General features: G+C 43.8%; 1 protein-coding gene across 7 annotated transcripts in view; it reads right to left on the bottom strand.

Annotated features, from left to right (window-relative positions):
* Positions 1-1,893: 1,893 nt before the first annotated feature.
* The window catches only part of LOC111250905 (uncharacterized), a 141,182-nt gene continuing 117,901 nt past the window's right edge, over positions 1,894-25,174 (bottom strand). The window contains exons 11-20 of one of the 7 annotated variants that reach the window (XM_022806852.2): positions 24,368-24,550; positions 21,600-21,749; positions 15,864-16,073; positions 11,407-11,739; positions 9,749-10,077; positions 8,411-8,537; positions 7,665-7,811; positions 6,502-6,675; positions 4,206-4,308; positions 1,894-3,379 (exon numbers count right to left, since the gene is read on the bottom strand). In XM_022806852.2, coding sequence (XP_022662587.1) covers positions 3,194-3,379; positions 4,206-4,308; positions 6,502-6,675; positions 7,665-7,811; positions 8,411-8,537; positions 9,749-10,077; positions 11,407-11,739; positions 15,864-16,073; positions 21,600-21,749; positions 24,368-24,550 — 1,942 coding nt within the window. In that variant the 3' untranslated portion in view covers positions 1,894-3,193. Of the gene's footprint in view, positions 3,380-3,945; positions 4,309-6,501; positions 6,676-7,664; positions 7,812-8,410; positions 8,538-9,748; positions 10,078-11,406; positions 11,740-15,863; positions 16,074-21,599; positions 21,750-24,367; positions 24,551-25,174 lie in introns of all 7 variants that reach the window. The other 6 variants (XM_022806853.2, XM_022806854.2, XR_002673561.2 and 3 more) reach the window with 6 other exon arrangements.

The following is a 25,174-nucleotide window of genomic DNA, read 5'->3' as shown; positions in this document are numbered from 1 at the left end:
TATTTCCATGCCGCCTTATTTATGTTACAGCTTCTGACAGGACCTTTTTCTCAGTATATCTAGATGCCTATATCTCCAGCATTGTATGTCTGTTCATATATTACTGTGAATGCGTGTCTGTGTGTGTGCGTGTGCCTGCAAGTGTATCCAAATGCAAGTTAAATTTAGGCGTCCAAGCAGCCAGGCACCATCCCATGGCATGCTTTAGGGCACAGACATTCAGCAGGCCCTCTCTGCCTTCACCTTCTGGCGCTGATTCGACCGCTTTCTGATTTCAGCTCTCGGTCCTGATTTTGAACGCAACGCTAAACAGCGACTAGCTTAACCATCTACCCAGCGTCGATAAGGGAAATGGCCGCAAAGATCACTATGTCGTAACTCCTTTGTGAAGACCCAATATGCTGTTTCTGTCTTTCTCTGGGAGAGCTGAATAGGAATCGTTGCTACAAGTAGTCAACGTTGCTTGGGAGCTGCGTTAGCCAAAACCTAACGCGCGCGTTTTGGCAAGCTCTCACCTGGTGAGATTCCCAGTAGAACAACTTCCATTTGAGGCCTTTGCCGACCCAACAAGTTTTCAGTCAGCGGAACCCTCCCGCAAGTTTCTTCTCGTCTGGTTCGGCACGCAAGAGTGCTCTTCGTATCGGATCGAAAGTCGAATAAGCCTTGACTTGCAACGCAGTCTTTGTTATCTGTTCCTCATCAACCCTTCTTTTTATTCAAGTCGGCCCACATCAGCACTCAATTTATCCATTTCACAATGGTAAGGTGCATCAGAAGCGGCATAATGGCCGCCACAACCTGAATAGAAGGTAAGCTAGCAACTGTGTTCAGACTCGATGCACGACAAGGATGGACGACAGACCGTCGAATTCGGTAGGGCCAACCGACGGCGGATCATTCATTGCCAGAGACTAGTATCATGGTTAAAATAACAGCAATTTCCAGTTCTAGTGTTTCCGTATTATTGGTGTGTTCCAAACAAACTAAAAACGGGCCATGATATAGCCTGAATCGCTTTTGTTGGGAATGTTTGAAAGTCATACATAACAGACTTAATAGATGTATCCTAAAGAACACGTAATTAAACCTGAATAGAATATATAACTGAAGAACAAAAGATATACCATTGCGGCTACTCGGAAAAGCAAAGAAACATGTTCTATGTTTTCCTAGCGTCCGAAGGGACCAACCTCTGACTGAAAGGGAGCAACAGTCTATAGCTTAACTTCGCGTGAATGAAGAAAGCAATTTTCCAATGACCTACAGGGTTTTTACAAATAGACTTTGTACGATCTGTGATCTTGGTAAATTGGCCTTCTGTGGCATTTAGAGAAACTTAAATTATAGTAGGCACCCTGATGGCAGCAAATGTAAATGACCTTCAGCAAGCTTCTGGTTCGCTTTCTATCTGATCCACACAATCCGAAGATACAGCCAAACAATAGTAGGGATAGTAATACTAAAGCACATTGGATCAAACGTTAAATTATGAGTAATGAAAAAAAAAGACAGTGTGTATGTTTGGGACAGAGCATCACTGAGGTGTACCTACCGTGTCAACTGCTTCAAAATGAAGCGAACGACGAAAACAGCGTCTCAAAAAGATATGAAGCCTTATGCTAGGTGATTAACATGTTGCTCGAACTTAATACTCTGCTTAACTAGCCTAAAAAATGTAAAGGTAACATTTTTCGCTTTTATTGTTCTATGAAATTGCACTGAAAGTTACAAAATTTTATATTCGACATAGAATTTTTCGTGTTTCGTTCGCGTTCGTGTTCGTGCTGCGTCTCTGCGAACTAGTAACAAGTGATCGTAGATGAATAAAAAGTTCATCACGTTATAAGGACTAATGATCATTAGCATTAAGGGTTGCAAAAATAACAAATAGCCTTAATGACTCAGACGCACGTAATATTTATTTAATCTATCTATTAATAATACAATTAGAACCTTCATCATTCATCAGCACAGCCAGCAGCCGTCATCGTTGGTAAACATTTTTCGGCACGAATCGTCACCATGGTGCCCACCTAATAGCGGTGTACAATGAGGAAAGTCTCGCAAACTCATTGTTCGGTGCGACTCAAGCCAGGCAAGAAAGAGCCTGCCTATATATCGTCTTCGTTTCTACTGATCAATTAAACATACTCTAGTATGGAGGTTATTTTTGACATCTCAGTTTAACACTAACTGCTGTCCGTAGCAACCTATCTTCTGTGAATAGCGTCTGCTTTGCTTTCCTTCTTTTTACTAAACTAATCCAAACGAATGATCATAAACTGTGTAAACTAACGGCTACGATATTGTATCGATAGCGTCTTAGTTAACCCTTATTGCTACTATATTCCAATCAGTATAATTCAATTCGGCCGTACACAAAAGCTTTGTGCTTCTACGAACTGGGTCGTCGTTTACCGGAACAGATCTTCAGTGGAAATTTCAGTTTTTTTTATAAACAATAATAGCCATGTATCTACAAGTGTTGATGTTCTCTAGTTTCGGTTGTTTTTATGCGTCTTCCATTACGTATAAATACACACAAATGATGAAGAGAAAATGATGAGTATTAATGTCGTATCATAGCTCTGGTAGGCTCATAGTCCTCTCGTACATCATCCTGCCGGCGTCATATAATAGCGACCAAGGTATATATATATATATATATATAGACCTTGGTCGTGGTAATCTTAGACATTCGCTTATATATTAGACTGTGCTATGCGGTTGTCACTTGTTACCTATCCGATAAACTCGCATGAGCGAGACATACGTGTTTGGCCTTGTTCCGTGAATATAAAGCCAATATCTGGGACTTTCAGGATTATCTATCAGAAATTGTTTCTTCGATCTTTAAGTTTCTACCTCCATCACACGTCTATTCTCACGCGACCCTTAAATGTTGTTCTCAGTAGTCCCAGTTATTTGTTAGACACACGAATTACACTCAACACGCAAGCATTTTACCACTCAAATTTACGATTCATTGTCCCTGTCCTGTGTACTCCTTGCCTTCGGTGTGTATATATGTATATATAAACTTATAGAACTGACGTTGTTCTTCTTGCTGTCGTGCGTAGCACGGGTTGTTATTGTCGGATAGTAGTACATAACAAAACCTGTTCCTTAGCGCGTCGAATTGATTCCGGTAGCATCAAACAGAACTAATCCGTTTTCTGTGACCGACCGATGCTCAACATGCAGACTTTTTCAGCGGCTGAAATGTCCTGAGAACGAGTTGCGGTGAATTTATTACAGAGTTGTTTCCCGTTGGCGAAGCGACTGTGGCAATCGAGGCCAAAGGAGAAGGGGATGGTAACGTTGGAGGAGCTACCGGAATTGGGTTGTGCGCGCGAGGCAACGATCCTGTCGACGGTAACTAGATGAGACGAAAACGATAAAAGACGGTAAGTGATTACTGGTTAATATTTACCTCACAGAATACACGAAATAAATCCAGATGACAATTTTTCTATCGACCTTCATAAAAAAACCGACAACAATATTTTTAAAATCAAGTTAGGAAATTTTGAGTGTCGCATCAGGTGACAAAATCAGAATGATAACACAACCTAAAGTTCTTTGTTCAGCTAGTGCCCTTTTCCCCCCTGTTAGAGTCAATTCGAGGCTAACAGCACAGTCCGCGAATCAAGCTGCGGTTGTCGAGTTAAATCCGTTATTGTAGAACGATAAGAACGTGAACGAGATGATCAAAGGATGAACTAGCTAGAAAGAATAGTTAGCCAACGGGGGACAGTTTGCTAAAAATACATTGCTGCACACATCAACTAAGGTTAACCGTGTATATTTAAAGCAATAAAGATTGACCCAAGCCCTTGTTCCCCCCTAAGAAAAAGAGGCAAAAGACAGGGCTCTAATAACGAAAATGCAGAATATTACAAATGTATTAAAATCAAATAAAACTAAAACAAAACGAACTCAAACCTTTGGCAAATAAAACTTATTCAACAACAGTCAATGTCAGAGAGACGGTTGATTCGGTAGATTTTTTCTGCTCGACTGAATTGTACAGGTAAAAGCTGGCCGTATCTGCATGTAACAAGGTCACAGAGGTCATATCAAGCCACGTAGAATTGGCGTCACGCGGTGATGACACTTCCCACGGGCTGATGCGGGGGTTGCCACTGGTGAGTCGAACTGCCAGTGGGCGACGCCATAGCGTGATGGGCTGGCACGTTGGTTACCTTTGCAAGCGGAGGGGTAGGTGTGTGGACTGGAGGTTGACTGACGGGGGGATTTTGAAATGTCACTCGCATAGCGCTGCCGGACGAACCAGACGTCGTCGAGCTGAAAGCACAACATAGACAGAGAGCAGGACGCAGCGAAGGAAAACGTTAAATGTAGCGAGAACTCACGTGAATAGACGCACACGTAAATGTTACTACTTACTACACAGCCAGCGTTGGCGACAAGTGGCGGTGTCAAACGAAATTACGTTGAATTACTTACAGCCAAGTTAACACGCGTCTAATGTTTAACTGCCTGTGATGGGCCTGGGGCAATTTACTTGGTGTTAGATTGAAGGCGGGATACATGTGGCCGTTACCGCGATACGTGCGTTTCTAGTGCGTAACCAATGGTAAGGAGTAGCCGACATGGCCTAGGACTAGCTACTATACAAAATACAGTGAAGCGAACCGAGACAGTAAGAGGCTGATGAAGTCAAATAAATGTGTTTAATGTCGGACAGCAAAAGCTGAGAAGAACACGCCAAAGACATGACGCGTTTAAGGTGAAAACGTACGATGGGGTAAAATCCCGGTGGAATGAACTCAGCACCGCTATTGCAAAGTTCAGCGGCAGCGACCGTATCCCACTAGAACTCTCCCAATTCACTGAACAAATTTCACCAAGGAGTCAAACCGACATCTCTGATTGGGTGATTGTCGGCTGCTGAATGGCCATTGCAGACTTTGTCCAGCACAACCTACCGTTTAAGTAACGAAATCGATTGCAGCTAAGCTGTGAAAGCCCTATTTTTCCCTTACCGACTGACTAGTATATATATATGTGTATGTATAAGAGGATATATATATGTGTTCTTAACGAAGGAACTTGGGGCAGATGGAGGGTGGTAAAAGAGGCACAGGACCAAGGCTTGAAGTGTAAAACTCAATAGGGAGTAAAAGCCTGTGAAGCTGAAAACGAGGAAGACTAAGATTTACTGCGGTACTTCCTAGTCCAGTCCAGCGACGCAGCAGAACCAGCTCTAAGAGAGCAAAGTTGCGTAAGGCAGCAAAGGAAACGAGGTGACCCTCGAGATCAGACGGCGAGGCTAGAGAAGACCTACGGGAGATAGAGGAACAAAAAGGGCAATCCAACGAGTGACTGACTTCGCTGCTTATAGACTGTTCTTCTTTACCCATTGCTTCATGCGTATAGCTAGTAAAAACTAGCACAGTTTGTTCCAAGTTTGCCACTATCACATATTGGTCTGTTGCATGTATGTGCTTTGGGTCGTTATGGTAAGACGCTATTAAATTTTTCTTAGCCCGGACTGACATAAATATCAAGTGAGAATTGTTTCATAGCATGAGCGCCAAACATGAAATCCAATGAGCTCTAATGAGGGGCCATTATAGGTTCGGTGGTTTGTTTTCCAAATACAGTTGGAGGTCGGCATATATCGGCTACTAGAGATCTTGTCACGTTCGGAATATATAAAGATGTGACTTGTTCAAAAAAAAAATGTTTTATGGTAGCCGGGAATGCCTTTTACGATCATCACAGTGTAGAGACGCTTGAGGTACTATTTGGATTTTCATTATCGTGTCACAGCAGTCCGTTATTTTCGCTATTATCGAGATACGCTCGAGGACAAAAAGGGTGTATGGGTGTACAGCTGTTGCCACAAAGATCCGACAGCCCGGAGTTGGGGAGTTGACAGGGTACTGACGTCACTTAAATTGGACTCGGTGGTCCGACGACAATACAGTATCGAAGTTCACTGAATTTCTCTTCATTATCTGCTACGTAGACGTCTAAATCGCGGTTTAGGCTCATGAAGTCTGAAAACGGTTTGTTTTCGCTAAAGGAACTCTTTTGCTAAATGTTTTCGAATAAATTAGAAGAGCCACTTGTTTCCATCCAAACGCGTCTAGATTTTATTATTGTACAAAGATGACGCGAAAACGATAACGCCTAGTTAAGAATAGAATATCTAAATGTTGCGCTTAAAATTCCTCCTTTACTAACATGCTCATGCAATGAAATTCATATTCATATCATAAAAAGCAATGAAATTGTATGTTTTAGTTAATTGTTTACAATAAAAAAATTGTCATTAAAACACATACATATATGCGCATGATAAAGGTAAATAAATCGAATTAATTATGAGACAGGTTTTACTGGATATACAGTATGTTACTATATAAATTATATTCGTTTGAAATTGACTATTCATTAAAACCGTTGAATTGAGCAACTAATGAGCTGCGCTGTGCAAACTTCTACAGTGACCAAACAGGGGTTGCTTACCCAGCGGAGTTGTGTTTTGGTAGCCTGGGTGGAACGACAGGCGAGGTTGACGTCGTAGCGGCTGAGTGGTAACCGGATGACACGGGAGTCATTTGAGGCGACGAGAGCAACGAAGGTGGACCAATCAGGTCGCCGACCACCTCTCGGTGGATCACCGTCTGCTGAGGGGTTCTTCTTTGCCATATAAACGATGTAGATCGAGGTGAGAGCAAAAGCCGTCAAATGGCACCGTATTCATGGCGTTGTATGATGGACAGGGGAACAAAATGGCGATATAACCGCAACAGCAGAAGCACCATAAGTGAAGTTAGCAGACGCACGCAGAAATAGAGAAAAAGAGTGTAAAGCAAGCTGACGTTAGTGAAATTGACGTGAACATTCTCAGACAGACGTTTACACACCGTCGTAAATGGTCTTATATCTAGCCTCCTCGTAATCATCGCGACCGTCATCATCATTGTCGATGGGTAACGCATGCTCTCGAGATTAGATGCAGGCATTTATTTTGACTTGGAATACGCCCGCAGGCTGTTTCGGTGACAGGCCGAGGGAATTAGCGAACGCGTGTCAGGAATACGATGTGGATGAGTCTGGCGTAACGAAACGTTTTAATAGCCAAAGTTGAGAGCAAGGACGAGCTGATAATGGTACTCGAATAGATGTATTAGATACAAACCACATAATCTACGAGACAACATAAAGGAAATATTCTAGCATTGTACTCGCAACAGACAGGGAACAATCAATATTCTGCGTTTAGACAAATATTTTATATCTTACATGATCGCTAGCTGCTTGAAACCCAGTCAGCAGAAATGCGTCTAAGCATGCTGGGCAGCGTATTTCATCGTTCAACTGTATTTCAAAGCAAGGCATTACGAAAATTGGCAACAACCCAATAGCGAATTTCTAAGTGTCTAGGAACGTTCAAGCAAAAAAGAAACGCCCGTACTAATCTACGAGTGCCTACGTAATCAGATAAGCTACCTAACAAGGCTTCAAAGGAGCACCAGAAATACAATAGGTTGCACGTATTATATCATCGTTCTGTTACAGTGTAACCTGTCTGCACAACGAGGTGGTGAAATGTAGAACCGGTGGGCATGCTAAGGCCGGAGGGGTGGCATGCAGGTTGCAGTGAAGATGGCAACAACCCTTCTTACCTGGACGAGTTGAATGAATGATACGAGTTTGAAGCGTGCAGAAGGTTCGATGGAAAACCTGGGAAGTTACTGCTTTGGCCGTTCTGGATGCTGTGATATTGATGATATGATTGTAGGTGGTTCTCGGTTGATTGATGGTTATGAGGCCTGGATAGATTGTTAGTCATGCGCGTTAGATGACAGTATCGTTCGTTAACACAATGATGAAATATTACCAACCAAAAAAAAGAGTTGGGATTAAATGAAGCTGTATCCTTTGGCCGTATTACATTCCCATAGAACAAGTAAGTATGATAGGGTAGAATGGAAAAGACCGCCTTTTAGAAACAATCACACAAGCCAGTAACATCCCATGCCGTCGAACAATCGTTTGCATTGCTCACGTTAGTCAGTAAAGAATTGGCACAACAAACCCATACCCAATCGTTAGGGTATATCGATACATTGTAAATAACATTGGTAAACCTCAGGCATTTTCCATATACAGAATTTACTGCTGTGTGCAGTAATCCAAAAGCATCCATCCATGCATAAATCATTAGGTTCGATAGAAGGCGCCATTGGCGGTCGAAGAATAGACAGACGCAGAACCGCTATTAAAAATAATTGTAGCAGATCCATTCCGGTCGAACACAAGCCTGCGAAAAGGACATCATCCTTTCCCCAGAGAATAGTCGATGATGCTGGTGAAGGCCGTACTCGTCCTGTGCTTTTGCTGTGATGTTTTTGGCTTGCTGTCAACTTGCCTCGAGGGTTTCCACCCGTTGATCTCAGAACTTGGCGTAGGGGGCGCACTAGGCGTGCCCGGTGTTCCGGCCACATGATCGCCAAGATTGTCCTCGCTTTTTGTTCTCGATGCCACCTCCGGGAGGCCTGGGGACGAAAAACGAAAGTGCCCAAAACCCATGCAAAAAACATGGACGCACATAAATGCACAATGGAAGTGAGTCAAAAGGTTGTGCTATTGCTAAAGCTACAGCAAGTGTTATCGCTGTTCTTCCAGTTACTGCACCAAGAAATGATTTTGTCCGCGCTTAGCTGGTCAACCTTAGCCTGTTGTTCCGAACAAGGAGATATGATTACGTAATGTGGCAGGCCAATGCATACATATTGAAGGGATAATTACTTGCACGTAGCCATATTCTGAGCCCTAAAGATGCTAAAGATAAAAACTAACTAAACCTAGAGATACCACACTCGAAAGTAACTTAATAGCTTACTATCTAAAGCGATCTACCGTTATGATCTTTTATTTTTATGATATACAAATATAAGTTGGTACTCTTCTGATCACGATATCATTATACCTGTCAGCCAAAAAGCTCACATCATTATAATGTTCGTGCGGGCAAAAAAATTAGGCCCAATTTCAAATAAACGTTCAATATTAAACGGCTTTTTAGTTTTTTGATTAGATTTGTTTATTTCCGGAGGTGATTTAAGCTAATGTCGGTCGTTCTACATGCAACCAATGACGAGACCGCAAACAAATAAACAAAGCCCACCGGGGCAGCAAGAACTCTGTTCTTCCAAATCAAACTGCCGCATCGTTTCCTATACCATGAACTATTGAGGATGCGCTTCTCACAACTGCTTCCTGGCGAGTACTTCGTCACAAATGAAATTACTATAAAGGTACGCGGATAATGATGGAGAGAGCCAAATGCAGAGCAGGTATAGAACTTCTCTGTGTCGCAATTGCGTCAGTTTTTGTCAAGCTGCTATAATAACGAGATGTAGCACGGAGCAATTAATTATCTGCTCTCTATGAGACACTCGCACTTAACTAAAAGGTAGGAAGCGGGAAGCCTAAGTTAAAATGTAATCATTAATAATAGGGAGTAATAGTTAGGTCTATATTCAACCAATCAAAGGGTTTCCAGTCTGTATAAGACAGTGGGTAATGAATGAAATGGCCTTCGATCGCGTGTAGACTGTTCCGTCAATGCTTAAAATTGACCATTCGGAACCCATACATAGGAGCATTGAAAAACACTGGACGCACCCAACGGAGATCTGATATGATTATTTATTCTACGTTATCATTTGGTTTCTTAGCTTGAAATTATCTCTGCTCAACTAACCTGCTGTATGTTCATTTTGGTACGATTGAAAATGCTGTGCTTGTTGTTGATGGCTATGGTTATGCTGATACGGTGGCGGGGGCGTCGAATGATGTAAGCGCGTTTGCGAAGCGTGGTGATGGGACGAGCTCACATTGCTCGGTGACGAAACGCCACCTGGACCTTCTTTCAATTGCTGTCTGTAATTTAACTGGCTATGGCTTGACTGATGCCCCACACTATTTGGCCCCTGGGAGCAGACAGACCGCTTCGAGTGCGACGACCCCGTTTCTGGGTTTTGATTCTTAACGACGGCCACCTTGGCACGTCGTTGAGAGTTTTCGTTATATCTAAAGCAGGAACAAAAAAAGAGCCGTAATTGTTAATTTAAGTGAAAAATCTGCTTTTTTTTTTGCAACAACAAAATTTTCTGTTGAATATTGAGCAAGTGTGAAAAAACGTCTGCGAGGGGATACGAGATATATATATAAAAAAGCTATCAGAAGTAAATGTTGATTTGATTCGCAAACATGCATGTGAATTATAATTGATCGAGGTACCTCTGCGTCCAAAAACCTCGTGTATGCCCCACCTGTTTGAATTTACCAAAGACCACGACTAAAATCATACTTATAAAATGCTAAATAAATCTCGCAGGTACAGTAACATTAGGCGATGACCACAATTAGAAAGGAGATCGCGAAGGATCGGCTTAAAAATTCCCGAATCTACATGGATCCTTACTCGAATTTCTTCCAGGCTCACTCGGAGAACACCAAGGAGGAGTAGAGAGTTCAGGGATCCTGATTCATCTCGCCAAACCGTGTTTCGCCGGGATCAAATAACGAAGAGAAAGCCATTACATGATAAAACGTGTTCATCTTCCGCGCAAAAAAGCGTTAACTCCTTTGAAGTTCAACCCGTATAGTGACGATCCATAGCCATTTTAATTTGTAAGCACTAATTTCGACCCCGTTTGAGGTAAATGTGACGCCGAGTCTATCCAAATGTTGCAGACACTCATTTCTATCTAGGGTTCCACGTTCCGTAAAACTTCTGCCCACCCTTACCCGGCGGAGGATTCACCATATGAAACATGTTTAACTAACCGACAAAAGCACAGAGTGCACCTGTCACCTGTCAGAGGCCGCGGAACAAAAAGCGGGGCCCGGCGAAAACGAAACGCTCAGACATGACCCCACGAACGTTCCGTAGCTTTGAAATAGAATGACGATACTGCAGTTCTGCGAAAATGTTTCGTCATAGAGCGATCGACCATTGGGCCATCGGGGATCGACAAAAAGCGCTATGGGTGGGGAAAGGCCACTCAGTCATTGGTCTTGTCACTAACTATTGTATTGTATGACTGACTGTTTTGCTTCTAGCGAATGTTTTTCACCAGAAATAAACCAGGAATTGGCAATTTTTGGTATGAAGTAGATATAACAGTTGCCCTCGGACCTGGCGATCGGGAATGCCCTATTTAATTCTTTTAAAATATTTTCTTGACATAGCCGGATCGACTACTTGATCGAGTGTCATCTTTTATAGATGCGGATAAAAAGGTAAATTAGGACGAAATAATGTAGAGTTTCTAATTGCAGCGATTAACATGAGAAGCTTCCCGTAGGATATGCGTACTGATGATTATTAATAGATATTATCCTGGTGCTACTCACCTTATCCTGAACAAGCGAGAATCGGTCTCGACTTTTGTGTATTTAATGTCGTCCACAGGAGCACCGTTCGGACCGGCCAATTGAGGTTCGAGCATGTTATATTCGATAAGTCGACGTACCTCATGAGGTATGAGGTTCTCACGACGGCCAGGACTTTTCGAACGATGTTTGCGGTGCCTTTTTCTGGACGATGAACCTGCGCTGAACACGGCTTCGCTTTCCGTCTCCACGCCCGATTGCACGTAACCGCTACAACGAGGTTTTGACGAGCTCTCACTACCATCTGCTCCGCCAGAGCTCGTTAACGAACGCACAACGGCACTTTGTGGAGATCTGCAGTAATATGCGTATCGTTTAAGGTGTTTCATCACAACAAACAACGAATAAACAACTGTCAGCAAGAAACGTATTACATGTTCGACGTCAATTTTCAACAAACATCCACTATATGCTGCAGTGAATAGATAGACATTTCTCTCTATAGGATACACTTCCTATATATACAAAAATATTCCGCATATATGACCTAATCAAATTGGTTGAGTCGTTTTTCCTTAAGTTATTCGTGCAGGAACACCTAAGATTCTTTCGTGGCTATTATTGCCATGAGGTACTTGTCGAGCGCCTGGATACGGCAGGGGATAAATGTCAGTGACAAGAAAGCGAGGCAAAACGACACAACCGCAAGTTTCGTAATGAACCTGTCACACGTTTATCGTACCTATGTATATATAATAGACAGCGATAAGCGCTAGTCGATAGTTTTGTTCTTTTAGAAAAGTAAGATGAACACATCCAGAGAAAAATGCACGTATTTTTGATTGAAGCCAGAGTTGGACGATTGCCTTCTTTGGCCGTGTCAGGCGTTGTGTGCCTGCAGCAGCTTTAGCGTTGCCATTTTCCTTGTCGCTGCCTTCGTTATCATGATAGTCGGCACCGCTTTACGCGCCTGTCGCCCTAAGCTGTTCTGAAGGAGATCCACCCATTGCATGTAACAGGTTCTACCCCATCATAGGCCGTTAGCCGTTTTCAGAAGACATGAGCTGATGCTAATGCTACCACTAATGCCAAAAGATCTATCCTCAACGCTAGTGTCTACACCCCCGACTGTCGGTGCTCCCCGCCGACCAAACCGTGGGGACAATAAGAGACCATCAGCGTGTGCTGCATTACATCCTACTGCCATATTATCCTTAGAGGCGCGTTCTAAGAAGCACGCTGCCGATACCGTTGAGAAAGGCGGATGATAGCTCATCATCAAGATCCTTCCTCAGTCCAGCAAATCACCACCGCAAGGAAAGCAGTGTACGGAACAGGCAAGCGTCGAAGGAATCAACGAACAAACTGGGAACTGTGTTGGAGCATGAAGGACCGGTCATGGGTGCCTGAGTGCATTTAAGGACGACGGGGCGAAGGAGGCATTTGTGCTCGCCGTAAAGAAACTGGCCAAAAGGAGTCACTGCCGGGCCAGATCTATTCCACGCTTGAATCTCCACAATAATGGTTAGCTCGCTTCTTTTGAAAGAGAGAGTAGTGCATTGGCCTAAAATAGATATTCCGACGGACCTCGAAATAAGCAGCATCGTCATATACTATTATGGTATATATTTATACATATATATGGCAAAAGCTGAAATGTAAATAAGCGATAACCGTTTTTGTTAATGCTTATTATTGGTTAATAACAAAAATTCTGATAATAACCTTTACGTGAGCCGATACCGTTGTTTAATAAAAAAATATGGAGGTTTTTGACATTATGCAGCGACTTACTCTAAGGCGCTTATTATTATTAATTATTAAAGATGTTATTAAAGATTAATGCTACTAGTATGATGAGTAAGCTGTTTTCTTGGTACGTTAGTGAAACGATCATCAGTGCTGCTGCTACACACTGCAGTAGCAGATAGTCACTAGCATCAATTGGATCCATGTAGTTGACCAGGGCCAGCTGAGCTGGTCCTATACTCTGTATGTGCACGACCAGTATTTTATTCAAGGACCGAAGCTTAGACAATCAAAAGGACGTTTTGCTAACCGCTCAAGCTATTTCAAAGAGAGAGAGAGAGAGAGAGAGAGAGAGAGAAAGAAAACTAGGAAAAGCTTGTCTCGTTAGATGGACGGTTTTCGTCATTCCTTTCTGTTCGGTAGAAGAGGCTAGAAAGCTAATTGCAATATGCAAGCGATAATCTTCTTTCTGAGCTTCTTGTTATCATTTATGCGCATATCTATAGGCGCGCAGAGTTTGCGGTACAAATCACAAAATCACTATTGTAATATCTTAGTTAGCTATATATATATATATATATATATAGCTAAAAGGTTCGATGGTGTTACGAGGTATAAAGGCACTTTACCGCAGCCAAACGGATGACGGCTATCCTGATTCGCTTGCTGGCTGTGCACCTCTCTCTAGCCATCTACTTGCGTAATGATGTTAATGCAGAATAAACGTATTACGATTCACGTTGCGACCACCTGCTGCGTCACTCCTTAGCAGTACTCATTGCATTAGAGTATACCAGTATAGCCTATGCGTGGTCGCTCGTTTCTCGCTGCCCGGTTTCCTCCGCGTTTCCTCTCCTACTCTCTACTTATCATTTCCTCTCTTCGTGCGAGTCTGTGTAGCTCGCCACATTTAAAGGCTAGTTTGCCTCGCAGGCCGACCTCTGCTTCGGCGCCAGTTCCTTGCGCTGCCACCTCTCCGCCCAAACTTATCGACTCCAGCTCAGCCAATAGTGCCCTGACTACTATTGACTTTTACTACGCTTGCAGCAGGCCACTAATACAGGCACCTCTACAGGCCACTGTCACAGGCACCGCTAAGGTTATTGCCACAGGCGTCGCTACAAACCACTGCCACAAGCACTGCTACAGAACTCTGTCGCAATCGGTACCTAAGCGAACGCTTCTATCAGCAAGCAGTATGTATCTTGACTGTAGCTGCCAGAATGGCTTCCTTTTTATCTTCGTGGCCTTTTTCCTCTCCTCTCTTAACTCTTTGCATCCCGTTCGTCTGATCCATCTGGCCTGCAGATTTTCCGCAGAGTATTTGTTTCATGTCTAAACTGACCAACTCAGCGTCTGTCCTCCCTCACCGGCATTGTACCTACATTTTCTTTCCGTTTGCCTGCTTTTTTCATAGTCAGAGCTTTCACATGGCAGTCCAACAAGTTCTGCTTACGTGCGTATAACTGTTCCCTCGCCGATGGTCTATGAGCCGCATGCGCCTGTTCCACTTGAGCTTTCGGTCTCGTTGCGTTCTGCGAGGACCGTCGTATCCTGCACCACTCTATGCTTTTCTCTCTATTGTGCTCTGCATGCGGAAGCAGCTCGTCGTGGGGTACGAAGATTCGGCACGGCCTCTTGACTGGCACATTGCGACTGATTCGGTTCGTTTAGTAGCAGCAACTAACAGGTAAAAGCAAGGCCGAAATTGGGGTCTCAACTAGAGACGAAAACGGCACATCGAAGTTAGGGATACAAACGGTTGAGGGCTTAGGTTTAGTTGCTTCTGCTGCTACCGTTAGCAATGGAGGCAATGCATTGCCTGCTCAGACGTATGTGGTCGGTTTGGTGCAGAACGGCTTCAGCCAGTAGTCGCCACTACCTTCTATTGTAACAGTCTGCAGGATTACTCGGGATAGTCTTTGACTTTGCGCCTTCTTCCACATAACGGCGCACTGCATTCTCGTTCTGGCAAACTAATAGGCCATAGCCGGAATACCCGGAAGCATTAATTCGATTGAATGCGACGCTAGTGGGAGCTGTATCTATGACGTAGTAAGGCGGCGTGGCATAAACCCCCAGGAGTGCTTTAATGAAAAAGTATTACTGTATTTCTTCTACTATCGTATGAAAACCAAGCCTCAGCGCAAAACAAAAACTGACAGTTGATTTTCTTCTGGTCTTTTCGCTCACGAAGATTATTGTTAATAGTTACTGCTGACAATCACTGAGGTAACATAAACTAGATTTGATTGACATAATTTACCAAAGCTAGTTCGTATTCCTCTTAACTTGCGTGTGTCTACGAAATGAGTTTCGGATTAGCTAGGGGTTGGAAAACAAACGTTATTTGTATAAACGATTACTTATAGAGCAATCAGAGGTTACACACTGGGCATACTTATATTGGGCCCTGCTGACAGTTGATTCCGTATTGATACTAATTACTTTACAGTTTCATTAAGTCTGATACTGTTATCTAGTGTTTTGAGCCGACAAGGATATTGCTGATGACTATTACTATGAAGACCTTTGAACAACTACGCTTGAGTAACGTGGGTTTTGCACGCTCGAAAAGTACGCAAAGACACTTCTTTGAGACGGAATGCGCCGAACGCGTACATATATCTTAATTTCCTCTAAATCCACATAGGAAAATAACCTGGGCAGGGCTGTCTGAGCCTATCCATGTATTCTGCGGATTCAAATTATGATATTGAGGGACATACGAGATGGAGCTGTTCAGCGCCTGGTGATGCTGCTGTCTTCGCTTTTGACTTTCGAGCCACTGGGGTTGGCTGTCCACCAGTTCGAGGGCACTGCCTCGATGTGACGTGTTTCCATTGCTTTGATGATTAGGCTGCCGGTGTCGATGCCCCGAATGACGAAGAACGCTCTCACATTCACTTCCGGACACCTCGCTACGTGAGTGGTAACTGCTGTTAAGCGGATACATACAAAAATCGAAACAATTAAAAACCGTTAGATGGAGCATGTAATCTTTGAATTGTATATAGAGTTGGTCTTTGTCCATATGTTTTATGATGAAGGCACCTTTTCATATTTTCGTTTCTAGGAAAGGCCATTCCGTAGTGCTTATGGTTTCATGGTAGATATAAGGAGCATGGCAGGCTGGAACGACGTACGTAACCGGTTATAACCGGATTGCTTACCTAGATTACTTTAACAAAACGTATGAAAAAGGTGTACGCGCCTACGGAAAGGGTATGCGTAGTTTTATCATTATGACAAGAAAATTATTTTTTTTTCGAAAATTATTTTCTCAAGCGGCTAGAACTTGTTTACTACCCTATAATTCTCTTCAATTCAGGACACGATCGTTTTGGAACAAGGCACCTGTTTCAATACCCTTGACTGATGTCAGGAATTACCCCTTAACATAGGGGGGGGGGGGGCTATGAATCATCTATCCAGCTACAAGTAGCTAATGTTCAAATTTACCACAAGTACGAGTACCGATATTACTCGATCATGTGGATACATACGATTTACACAGATCTATAGCTGTTTATAAACGTACCGCAAAACGTATGAAATTCTATAGAGATATATGGTTATTTCGATTTAACTGAACAAATCCAAATGGCAACCCCAATTACGAGGGAAGAGCCAGGTATGATAAATATAAGATATGAAAACGGGAATGCCGCATTTAATCAGGATAACTTCTCGAGAACTTAAGTGCTGCTGTTCGTCATTGTCACACTCGTGACAAACAAGTCATGGCAAGGAGACATATGCGCGAAATCTCCCTACGATCTATAAACAGTTCATGCACGGGTCTTCAGATCGGCAAAAGCGCAAACGACTGCGCACTTCGTTATACCTTTGTTGTGCGACCGCTACGATTATACTTGGCGTATGTGTATGTGCGACGATTTCCACCGCCACTATTACCAGTACGTATTATACGATGCGAGGCACTCTCGGTCGGTGGTGTTCTTGAAAGAGGGAAGTGGATCTATTCTTCCGGAGTCATATGCTAAGGCTCTTTCGTGTAGAGGCTGTTCTCTAGTCCGCCTGAAAACCTCGCTTTCGTCGGCATTCGCAGCAGTCAAACGACTGCCTCTTCCCATCAACATCGTACCGCCGTCTGCGCTTCTTGTTATTCATAGCCATAGCGGAAAGTCGGAAACCCCTAAACGAGATGGCAAATGCTTTTTTTACTCCGTTTGGCCGACCTCCTTGAACTGTCGTCTTCGTCTAACCCTCATACCGAGCAACATCAAAACTCTGCCAAACCTCACGATGAAGCTACTTTATGAAGGAGCGTTCTGTTATATAAAGGATCGACCAAAATGACAAGAGAATCTTCAAAGCATGCGTAAACAGAAAGCAAACATCCATTTGTCGGACTAGCATCCATCGCCTCTGCGATTTTGTGTCAAACATCCACCCCCCATTGTACAATGTCATAGGAATACGTGTGCATCACACGTGTGCGGCAAAAGTCTTAGCAAGCAACTACAAGCATTACAGCGGTTTTCCCGAGCCTCCGCATTGTCGTTGAAGTAAACACATCCGTACTGACACTAACACTCACAGTTACAGCCAACGTATGTTGACGCATCCTCACGTGCTCTGACACGTCGGGCTAATCCTATTGAATATAAACAGTGTTTCTCAGACAATATTTTCTAATAGCTCACAAGTTGTCGACCACGGCGTGAGCCTAAATCGGCGATATGCATGGCTTCGTTTGTAAGTCTCCTGAGCCCCCGCCCCCTAAACAAAAATGCTTCCATCTCGTCGCTCAGCATCGCAAGCATACAGGAGATAGCCAAGGCTACCTGGATATCGTCTAACTATATGGTTCAGGATAGATCTTTCGGAGCGAGGTAGCACAGCTCTACTTCACGCTGTACCTTTAAATGAGAAACAGATTCAAGCAGTAACGAGTCGGCCTGGGTATAGCTGATGGCCTGAAGTGGTGGGCGCACTGCTAGTGAGTGGACGACTAGTGTCGGGAATGATGACTGCTTTGAGTGGCTTCGCTAAGCAGACTTTTGCCTCGCTTCGACGATTTTAGCTTAACTCGCACGAAAGGCCCTGATGTCTGAACCTTTGGTTAGTTAAGACCCACGTAGTAGGTTTGACGAACTCACGACGCATCGGCTGTTGCAGCACTACGTACGTGGCGCACGAATAGAGACCATGAGCTGTAAGTTAGGTCTTTCCCCTCCTAGATTTCTTGTAGAACATGCGGGAATAGGACAGACCTAGGGATCCAATCCGACGGAAAAGATTCGCTTAATAGTAGTAGTTAGTAGCAGTTGTACCAGCTTTTCAAGTGGTGTTCCCGCTACTACTGGGATGAACGACGGAGGCAGGACGTGTTTATGTGTCTCGTTCACTGTATGCAGTATTACTGCAGACTCAGCAATCATTAGCCTGCCCTATTCAAAGGCGACGGTGGATCAGGGACTATCTACCACCAGCCCTACTTTATGGAAAAGAAAGAAAACGGAGACTAGGTATGAATTAATGGGCGGTTTCGCATGCTTCCACCCAACGTCTGAACCATCAACCGACCACGCGATCATCCAGCCACGAGGCCAATGGTCGCAGCCCACTGCCCCCGTAACAGTGGAACGGTTGCGGAAGGCTTGCTTATGAAGGTAGATGAAGGCTGCAACCATCGCTTGCGACTAGGCTAACTATCGCGTGCTTACTGCGTGCGCAGATCCGCCTTGCTACACAAGCGAGCGTGGCATTCATGCACGAGACGCACATGAATGTCTGCCTGTGTGAGCCACTGCGAAAGCGCGAGATAACACCAAAAGAGAGGTGTCGCCTGCCATCGGTTTCGTGGTAATCACGTGGCTTTCCTGTCGTTTTCTGGCTGTCGGAATAGATGGTGCTGTCTGACTGGAGAGACTTCCTGCGACGACGACGACCTGTGTCATATTCCGGCCATAAGTCTAACTGACTGTAGACAATGCAGATTGCCGTAGTTTGGCCTACAGACGCAAGAGGGTGCGCAAAAGACGGACACAGTGCCAAAGACCATTTCGTATGTCGCCTGTCCTCGTGGTCTTTTCCGCTGGCTAAAAGCTATCCGTATATCACAGTTTGGCGTGTGCGCTCTTATTCATGCCAGGGAAAACAACTGCAAGCGCGATTGAGAAGCGAGACCGGCTGCCAGCCTAGTACATAGTACGGTAGAATGCCAAGCCGACGTAGAGGAAGCCGCTGGCTGGCAATAAAGAGACGAAGTCCGAGTGTTCGTACAGTCATTAAGCTCCATAGACTTGCGGTGTTTGAAGCATCCAATCGTTAAAATACCTAATGACAATCAGAAAATAGTAGGTAAAAGCGGCAGTCATTGGACAAATGGAACAAATGGGTCGTGTTCTATACGCTTGAGCTTAGATAGCATTTTTATTTAAATGTGGTTACACATTTTTAATGCGCGAGTTTTTTTAGCTGTGTGATGAGCCACAATAGTTTAATAAATAGCAATTGCTAGCCTCGAAGAAATGAGCCATGGCTAGAAATAAGATCTGAGGCTACTATTAAATAAGACAGTAAAATTTGAATGACTCTATGTAACTTGTAATTAACAATCAATACTTGCGAATTTCCTTTATGTATCGAACCCTCCGTGCAGTACGATATTCGATTTCCGCACGTATTCGCTGAGTTCAAACAGGTCGCCTCGAGGGAGTACAAACAAGGCGACGGAAGCTACGCCAGATACTGAGAACAGGGCTCTTTATTAATTCACGGAGCCACGCTAAGTCCTTACACGAACGCAGTTATTACAGGTATTTGCTCCAGTTTCAAGCTCGACTTTTTGCATAACAATCGAGCAAAGAAGAAACACCACAATAGCTCACGTACACCCTATATAATTATTAAGCATCGCAACCGTCAGATTGTACGCAGTGACGTAACCTGCATAATTGGCCCAATAATAGGTAATATACAGATCCGACCAAAACGGTACTTTTTATGGTCAGTCAAAGGGGTTCCTAGTTCTTCTGCTCTGTTTGTGTTGTTCCGATAATCTGCAGGCGCCTGATTTCAATTAGAAGTATAATATACGCAGAAAGTGCACGGGATCTAACTCGGAAGGTGTGGACGCGCCCCAATGTTACTTAAGTGGATCCAAGCACATACACAGTAACTCTCACGTATACGATGTTTTGCCGGGTCACCATCTCGTGCTTACGTGTGCTTTGCTATCTTCTGGAACGTAGTACTCTTCTCATAACTATGTTGTTTCATCGAATTGCCCGCTTCGTTCAATGGGCGCAGACTGACTTCACAGGGTTCCGCTCTCTATCTTCGTATCACCCTTTCCTTTTTTCTATTCATTCACCTCCCTCTGTTGATTTTTCCACCTCATCTTTGCGGAGCTATGCGGCGATCGACCAACCAACCAAGTAATGGGACAGCTCCTTTTTGCACAGAGGGAGCTGTCCGATTCTATTCTAAGAAAAGAAAACAATTTCTAGCTAAGTCTGCTGCCACTTAGGCTTGTCGAAGCAACGGAATCTCTGAACGACAGCTGTGCTAGCCAGACAGACTAGCGAGTCGCCCCACCCAGCAGGGCCTTCGGTGCCCGACCACGGTCGGAGTGATGTTTGCGTAGCTTATATCTGGCCCTCGTCTATGTTACACCATAACAGCATGGCCTCTTGAACAACGGCCAGCCCCTCATTGTAAATATCTACTGAGGCCTCTCCGAGGAGGCTCTTTGTTGTAACCGCGCGTTCAAATCCGCCTTATTCTTACACGCAGACCCATCGTGGCTACCCTTTTGGAGCTTCTTCCATCTGCCTCAGATATGAATATGCTATTCTTATAGGCTCATTTTCTGGGCCCGAGAGCAACGATGCTAAAGTAGCCCTCTGCGACTCGCGTTCGTGGAAAACGGCTCCAAAAGAAGGAAGTGATGGCTTGATGGCTGAGTTAAAGGGAGAGCTGCAGATAGAACGCGTTTTGGAAACAGAAGAGGGTTCTGTCCCACCGGCCCATGAGCGAGCGTAAGTGAGGCTCAACGTTTCGAAAACCCTATTTCTTCTCGCTGCTGCCACAGTTGCCCTCTTTAAACGGACCATCCAGTAAGCATTGCAATTGCAAACGTGGACTACAGTTGGAATTATCTATTCTGTCTAACCAATACTTACTGAGGAGTTCACTTAATTGAGAGAAGCCAAGTTATGTTTGCAAAAATAAGATACATTTTTATTAGACGCCATGTATTGGTAAAGCAGCGTTAGGTCATAATACTTACCTGACACTTCAATATGCCCCTATATATATATATATATATGTAAACGTTTATGGGTTTGTTATAAGCTGTGAAGATCCGATATGTTCTATTATATTTGTATATATATATATATATATATATAATAGAACATACCGGATTTTCACAGCTTATAACAAACCCATAAACGTTTACATACAGTACACAATCAATGAGCAGTAAATACCTGTGGCGGCAAGCACTGCTCGCGCGCGAAGTTCGGCTATTTCTTGATGTGCGAGAAACTTCACTTTCGGCGTCTGACCTTCCATGTTGTTCACTTCTATCACGCTCGTGCCGACTCCGATGCCTCTTGCGGTGCCGAAAACAGTCCATACTGCGCAGAGATGATAATAAAATTAATTTGAAAGCATGCTTTCTCTCAGAGTCTCACTAAAAAATACTTAGTAGTCCACTGTATGCAGCCAGAAATATAGCTTTCTCATTTGATGTCCCGGTACGAATAAAGCGGAACGCACTCAAACAGAACCCTTTTTAATCCTTGATAAAGTGCAGATAAGCTCTGGTAAGATCATCGTGCTCAGCTAAGGCTGACTACCGCAGAAGAACACCATTTGTGTAGCTTTTGGCACCATATGCACAAGCATCATATCTGCGTGCATAAGCCGTCAATACGAAATTTACTTATTAGATACAAAAATTTGTGTTTTGCTATTTATATTCGCGTCTCCTTATCGGCAAGGCTATTCTCGCTCGCGTGCTATCCATCTATCGCCATAGAATGCATCTAATACACGAACGTAAAAGCCATTCGTCGATATACTTCAGACTGTACTCTTCTAGTACGGGGCCTTTGTACGTGGTCAGAAGTCCACGAGCGTTGCACACAGAGATCCGGTTACGCCCGTCCTGTCTATTGGGTCTGAGGTCCCCCGTTCATTAATGCCGTCGGCAGATTACAGCTAAAGAAAAAAAATAACTATAATACAGATAAAGACGTTGAAAGACATAGCAAATACATGGAGACGTGGAAGAAGCCAGTAACTAGCGATATCGGATGCGGCTACAGCGACTTCTACGATTAGTTGTCTTAGATACCATTGCCACCACCATCGTTGGCACTATTACAAGTACGCCTCGATAGCTCGCGTGCCTACACCTCGATCCAGAGGGAGTGCTGGCCTGTGGATCTTGCCTGTGCGTTCAGCTTTGTTGCCAACACTTTACTAGTAGTCTTGCCTAGTTCTGACCTCTTGTCCGCTGTCTGGCACGGCTTGCCAACTCAGCGGCATGTTAAGAAGAAAAAAAAAGTGTGAACGCACGTAAACTACGCGAGCTTGATCATAAAAGACCGTACCAATACGATTGGAAATAGAGAGGAACAGGGGACCAGAAGTCCTTTTATAGAGAAAGCAGGAAGTAAGGCTATCTGGCTTTTGGTCTTCGGTTTATCGGCCATTTTGTTGATGTTTGCTCCAAATCGGGGGTGTGGCTTCGCAGCATGCCAACTTACCCTGCCAGGCAGGTCCGAGGCAAGCCGTTGCAAGGCACGTAGATATGTCAGTCGCTTACTGACCAGACGCTTCTTGTATATTTGAGCGTATTCGATGGCAAGCGAACGGATCCGTACTACGCAACGCCAAAAGCATCCACCCATTACTGATCAATAGCGTTTGCCCTTCGCGCAATGTGTATATATATAATACAATAAAGTTCGCCTGAGCGAGCAATCAGCTACTGACAGAGGGCACTTGCGCAAATACGCGTATATGCAGATTTTATTGATGATTGTTAAGCCAGGACCCATCCCCTGTAACCGACGTACCCTCACCCGTAAAAATGAAAAGCGGGTTGGATGCAGCCTAATTATTTATCGAATATTACGTTCAGTTTATTACAGCTGCTGGACACTGAACATAATTATCTGTATTCGACTTAACAACAATTGTTATCCCGCTACGACGATCAAAACTAGATCGCCAACTGTGGATTTCCGAATACGGAATTAATCAAGGAAAATTATACTGTTTAACTAGATAATACATAAATCGAGTGAAGCAGTGCTCTATATCTACGATCTGCCTTGTCAGCACCCGCGTTTAGACTTAAAAACAGTTGCATATATGATATATTGGGGGCGTGCCTGTAAACGTAACGACAGTTATACGATAGTAACAAACGAGCCTTTAGAAAAGAAACATGTCATTGCGGAACAAGTTAAAGGAGGCACTCGAACATTGCACATTGTTAACTACATACCGTCGAGGCAAACAATGCATAATGAACGCTACAACAACGACGATCCCCTTTCTTTTCACGGTTTAAATCGGAAGGCACGGAAGACGCTCATGGTTCAGGGCTGGGCAGGACCCAGATCTATGCTCTCTGTCGAACATCCCTTCATTTCACTTCAAGTAGCCTTATCGTTTTTTTTACTTTTCCTTAGGAGAGAAACTCACGTTCGCTCGATTATGGAGACAGTCAACGTGAACAAAAGACGTACCTTTAGAAGGACAAGATGGCAGACAAAGAAATTTGCTGCAGTCTCGTCGCAGTGTTGTGCGAAATAGCATAAGTAAACGTTTTTTCTCTCTCATCTTTTCATTACGTTTTTACGCGTCCAAAAGGACAAGCAAAAGTGAAGCTTGAACGCTCTATTAGCAATATAAATGAATCCGTTAACCTTAAAAATAAATGGTTAATTCCTAAACTAAAAGAACGTATTCAGACACTGTCGAACGCGCAGACACAAGCAACATACGTAACCTAGTCCTAACAAAAATGGATTGATTGCAAAAAGGATTTAGTGTTCGTTCGGCCAGTCTCCGACGGAGGCACTCAGTTTGAACTTAAGGTATTTCCAAGTAATAATTAGTAGAGAGGTTTATTCCAGTATACAGCACAGTTCTATGTTCAACTCTGACTTCGTGCATTATTATATAAAGCCCATATTGATGATGGCTAGCTCGAAAGCTTTGTGATAGATGTACTCACCTATCTACTGACGAGTCTCGGTAACTGCGAGCCGACATGGCTATGCTGCGCACGGAACGCGGCGAAGGATTGGCCGATCCGGAGTGCGAGAAGAGTCCTCGCGGACGCGGTTCGTCCCAAGCCCGAGTTGTACCTCCTGCTGCACCCCCGACCGACGGCACTGAGACGCTTCTGTACATGCTACTGCTCAAAGTGAATACAATCGGAAGGGATAACGGATGACGGATCGAAATTACAATGTAAAAACAGAACAAAAAATAAGGCCAATGTTGAGTATTAGGATGACTCTGTAGACTTTTGGCCTAAGCAGACACTAGATGATCTACACGCGAACAACGTTTGATATAAACGAGCAACTGGTTTTAGGCGGAAAGAAAACGATATTTTTTTTTTCACGATACTAGAGTTTACCAAGCGAAGATTTAACTGAACTATTAAAAAAATAGTGATTTTATGTTGACATAAAATAGATGTAAGGTAAAAGCCTCGCTGCTACACGTACGTAACAATAATCCATTGAACAACCTATTCGGTAGCTTATTTAGGTTGTAATTGATTGGATGGCGTTTATGCACCATACGAGCTAAGCCGACTCGATGAACGATATAGGTCATTGATTAAATATGGGTTAGATAAGGCCATATATATATTGCGATTAGTCGCATATTAAATTACGTATGTGGCCAACTGGGCTGTGGCAACAACGCCATTAATAACGGCAATAGCTAGAGACGCTGCTATTGCCACATTGTATCGCTCACTGTCATGCATAAAGAATTAGGGCTTGCCACAGATTGCCTATGCTAG

The sequence above is a fragment of the Varroa destructor genome, unplaced genomic scaffold (genome assembly GCF_002443255.2).
Source record: "Varroa destructor unplaced genomic scaffold, Vdes_3.0 BEIS01000005.1, whole genome shotgun sequence".
NCBI classification, from domain to species: domain Eukaryota; kingdom Metazoa; phylum Arthropoda; class Arachnida; order Mesostigmata; family Varroidae; genus Varroa; species Varroa destructor.
This window is presented reverse-complemented; position numbering and strand designations above follow the sequence as displayed.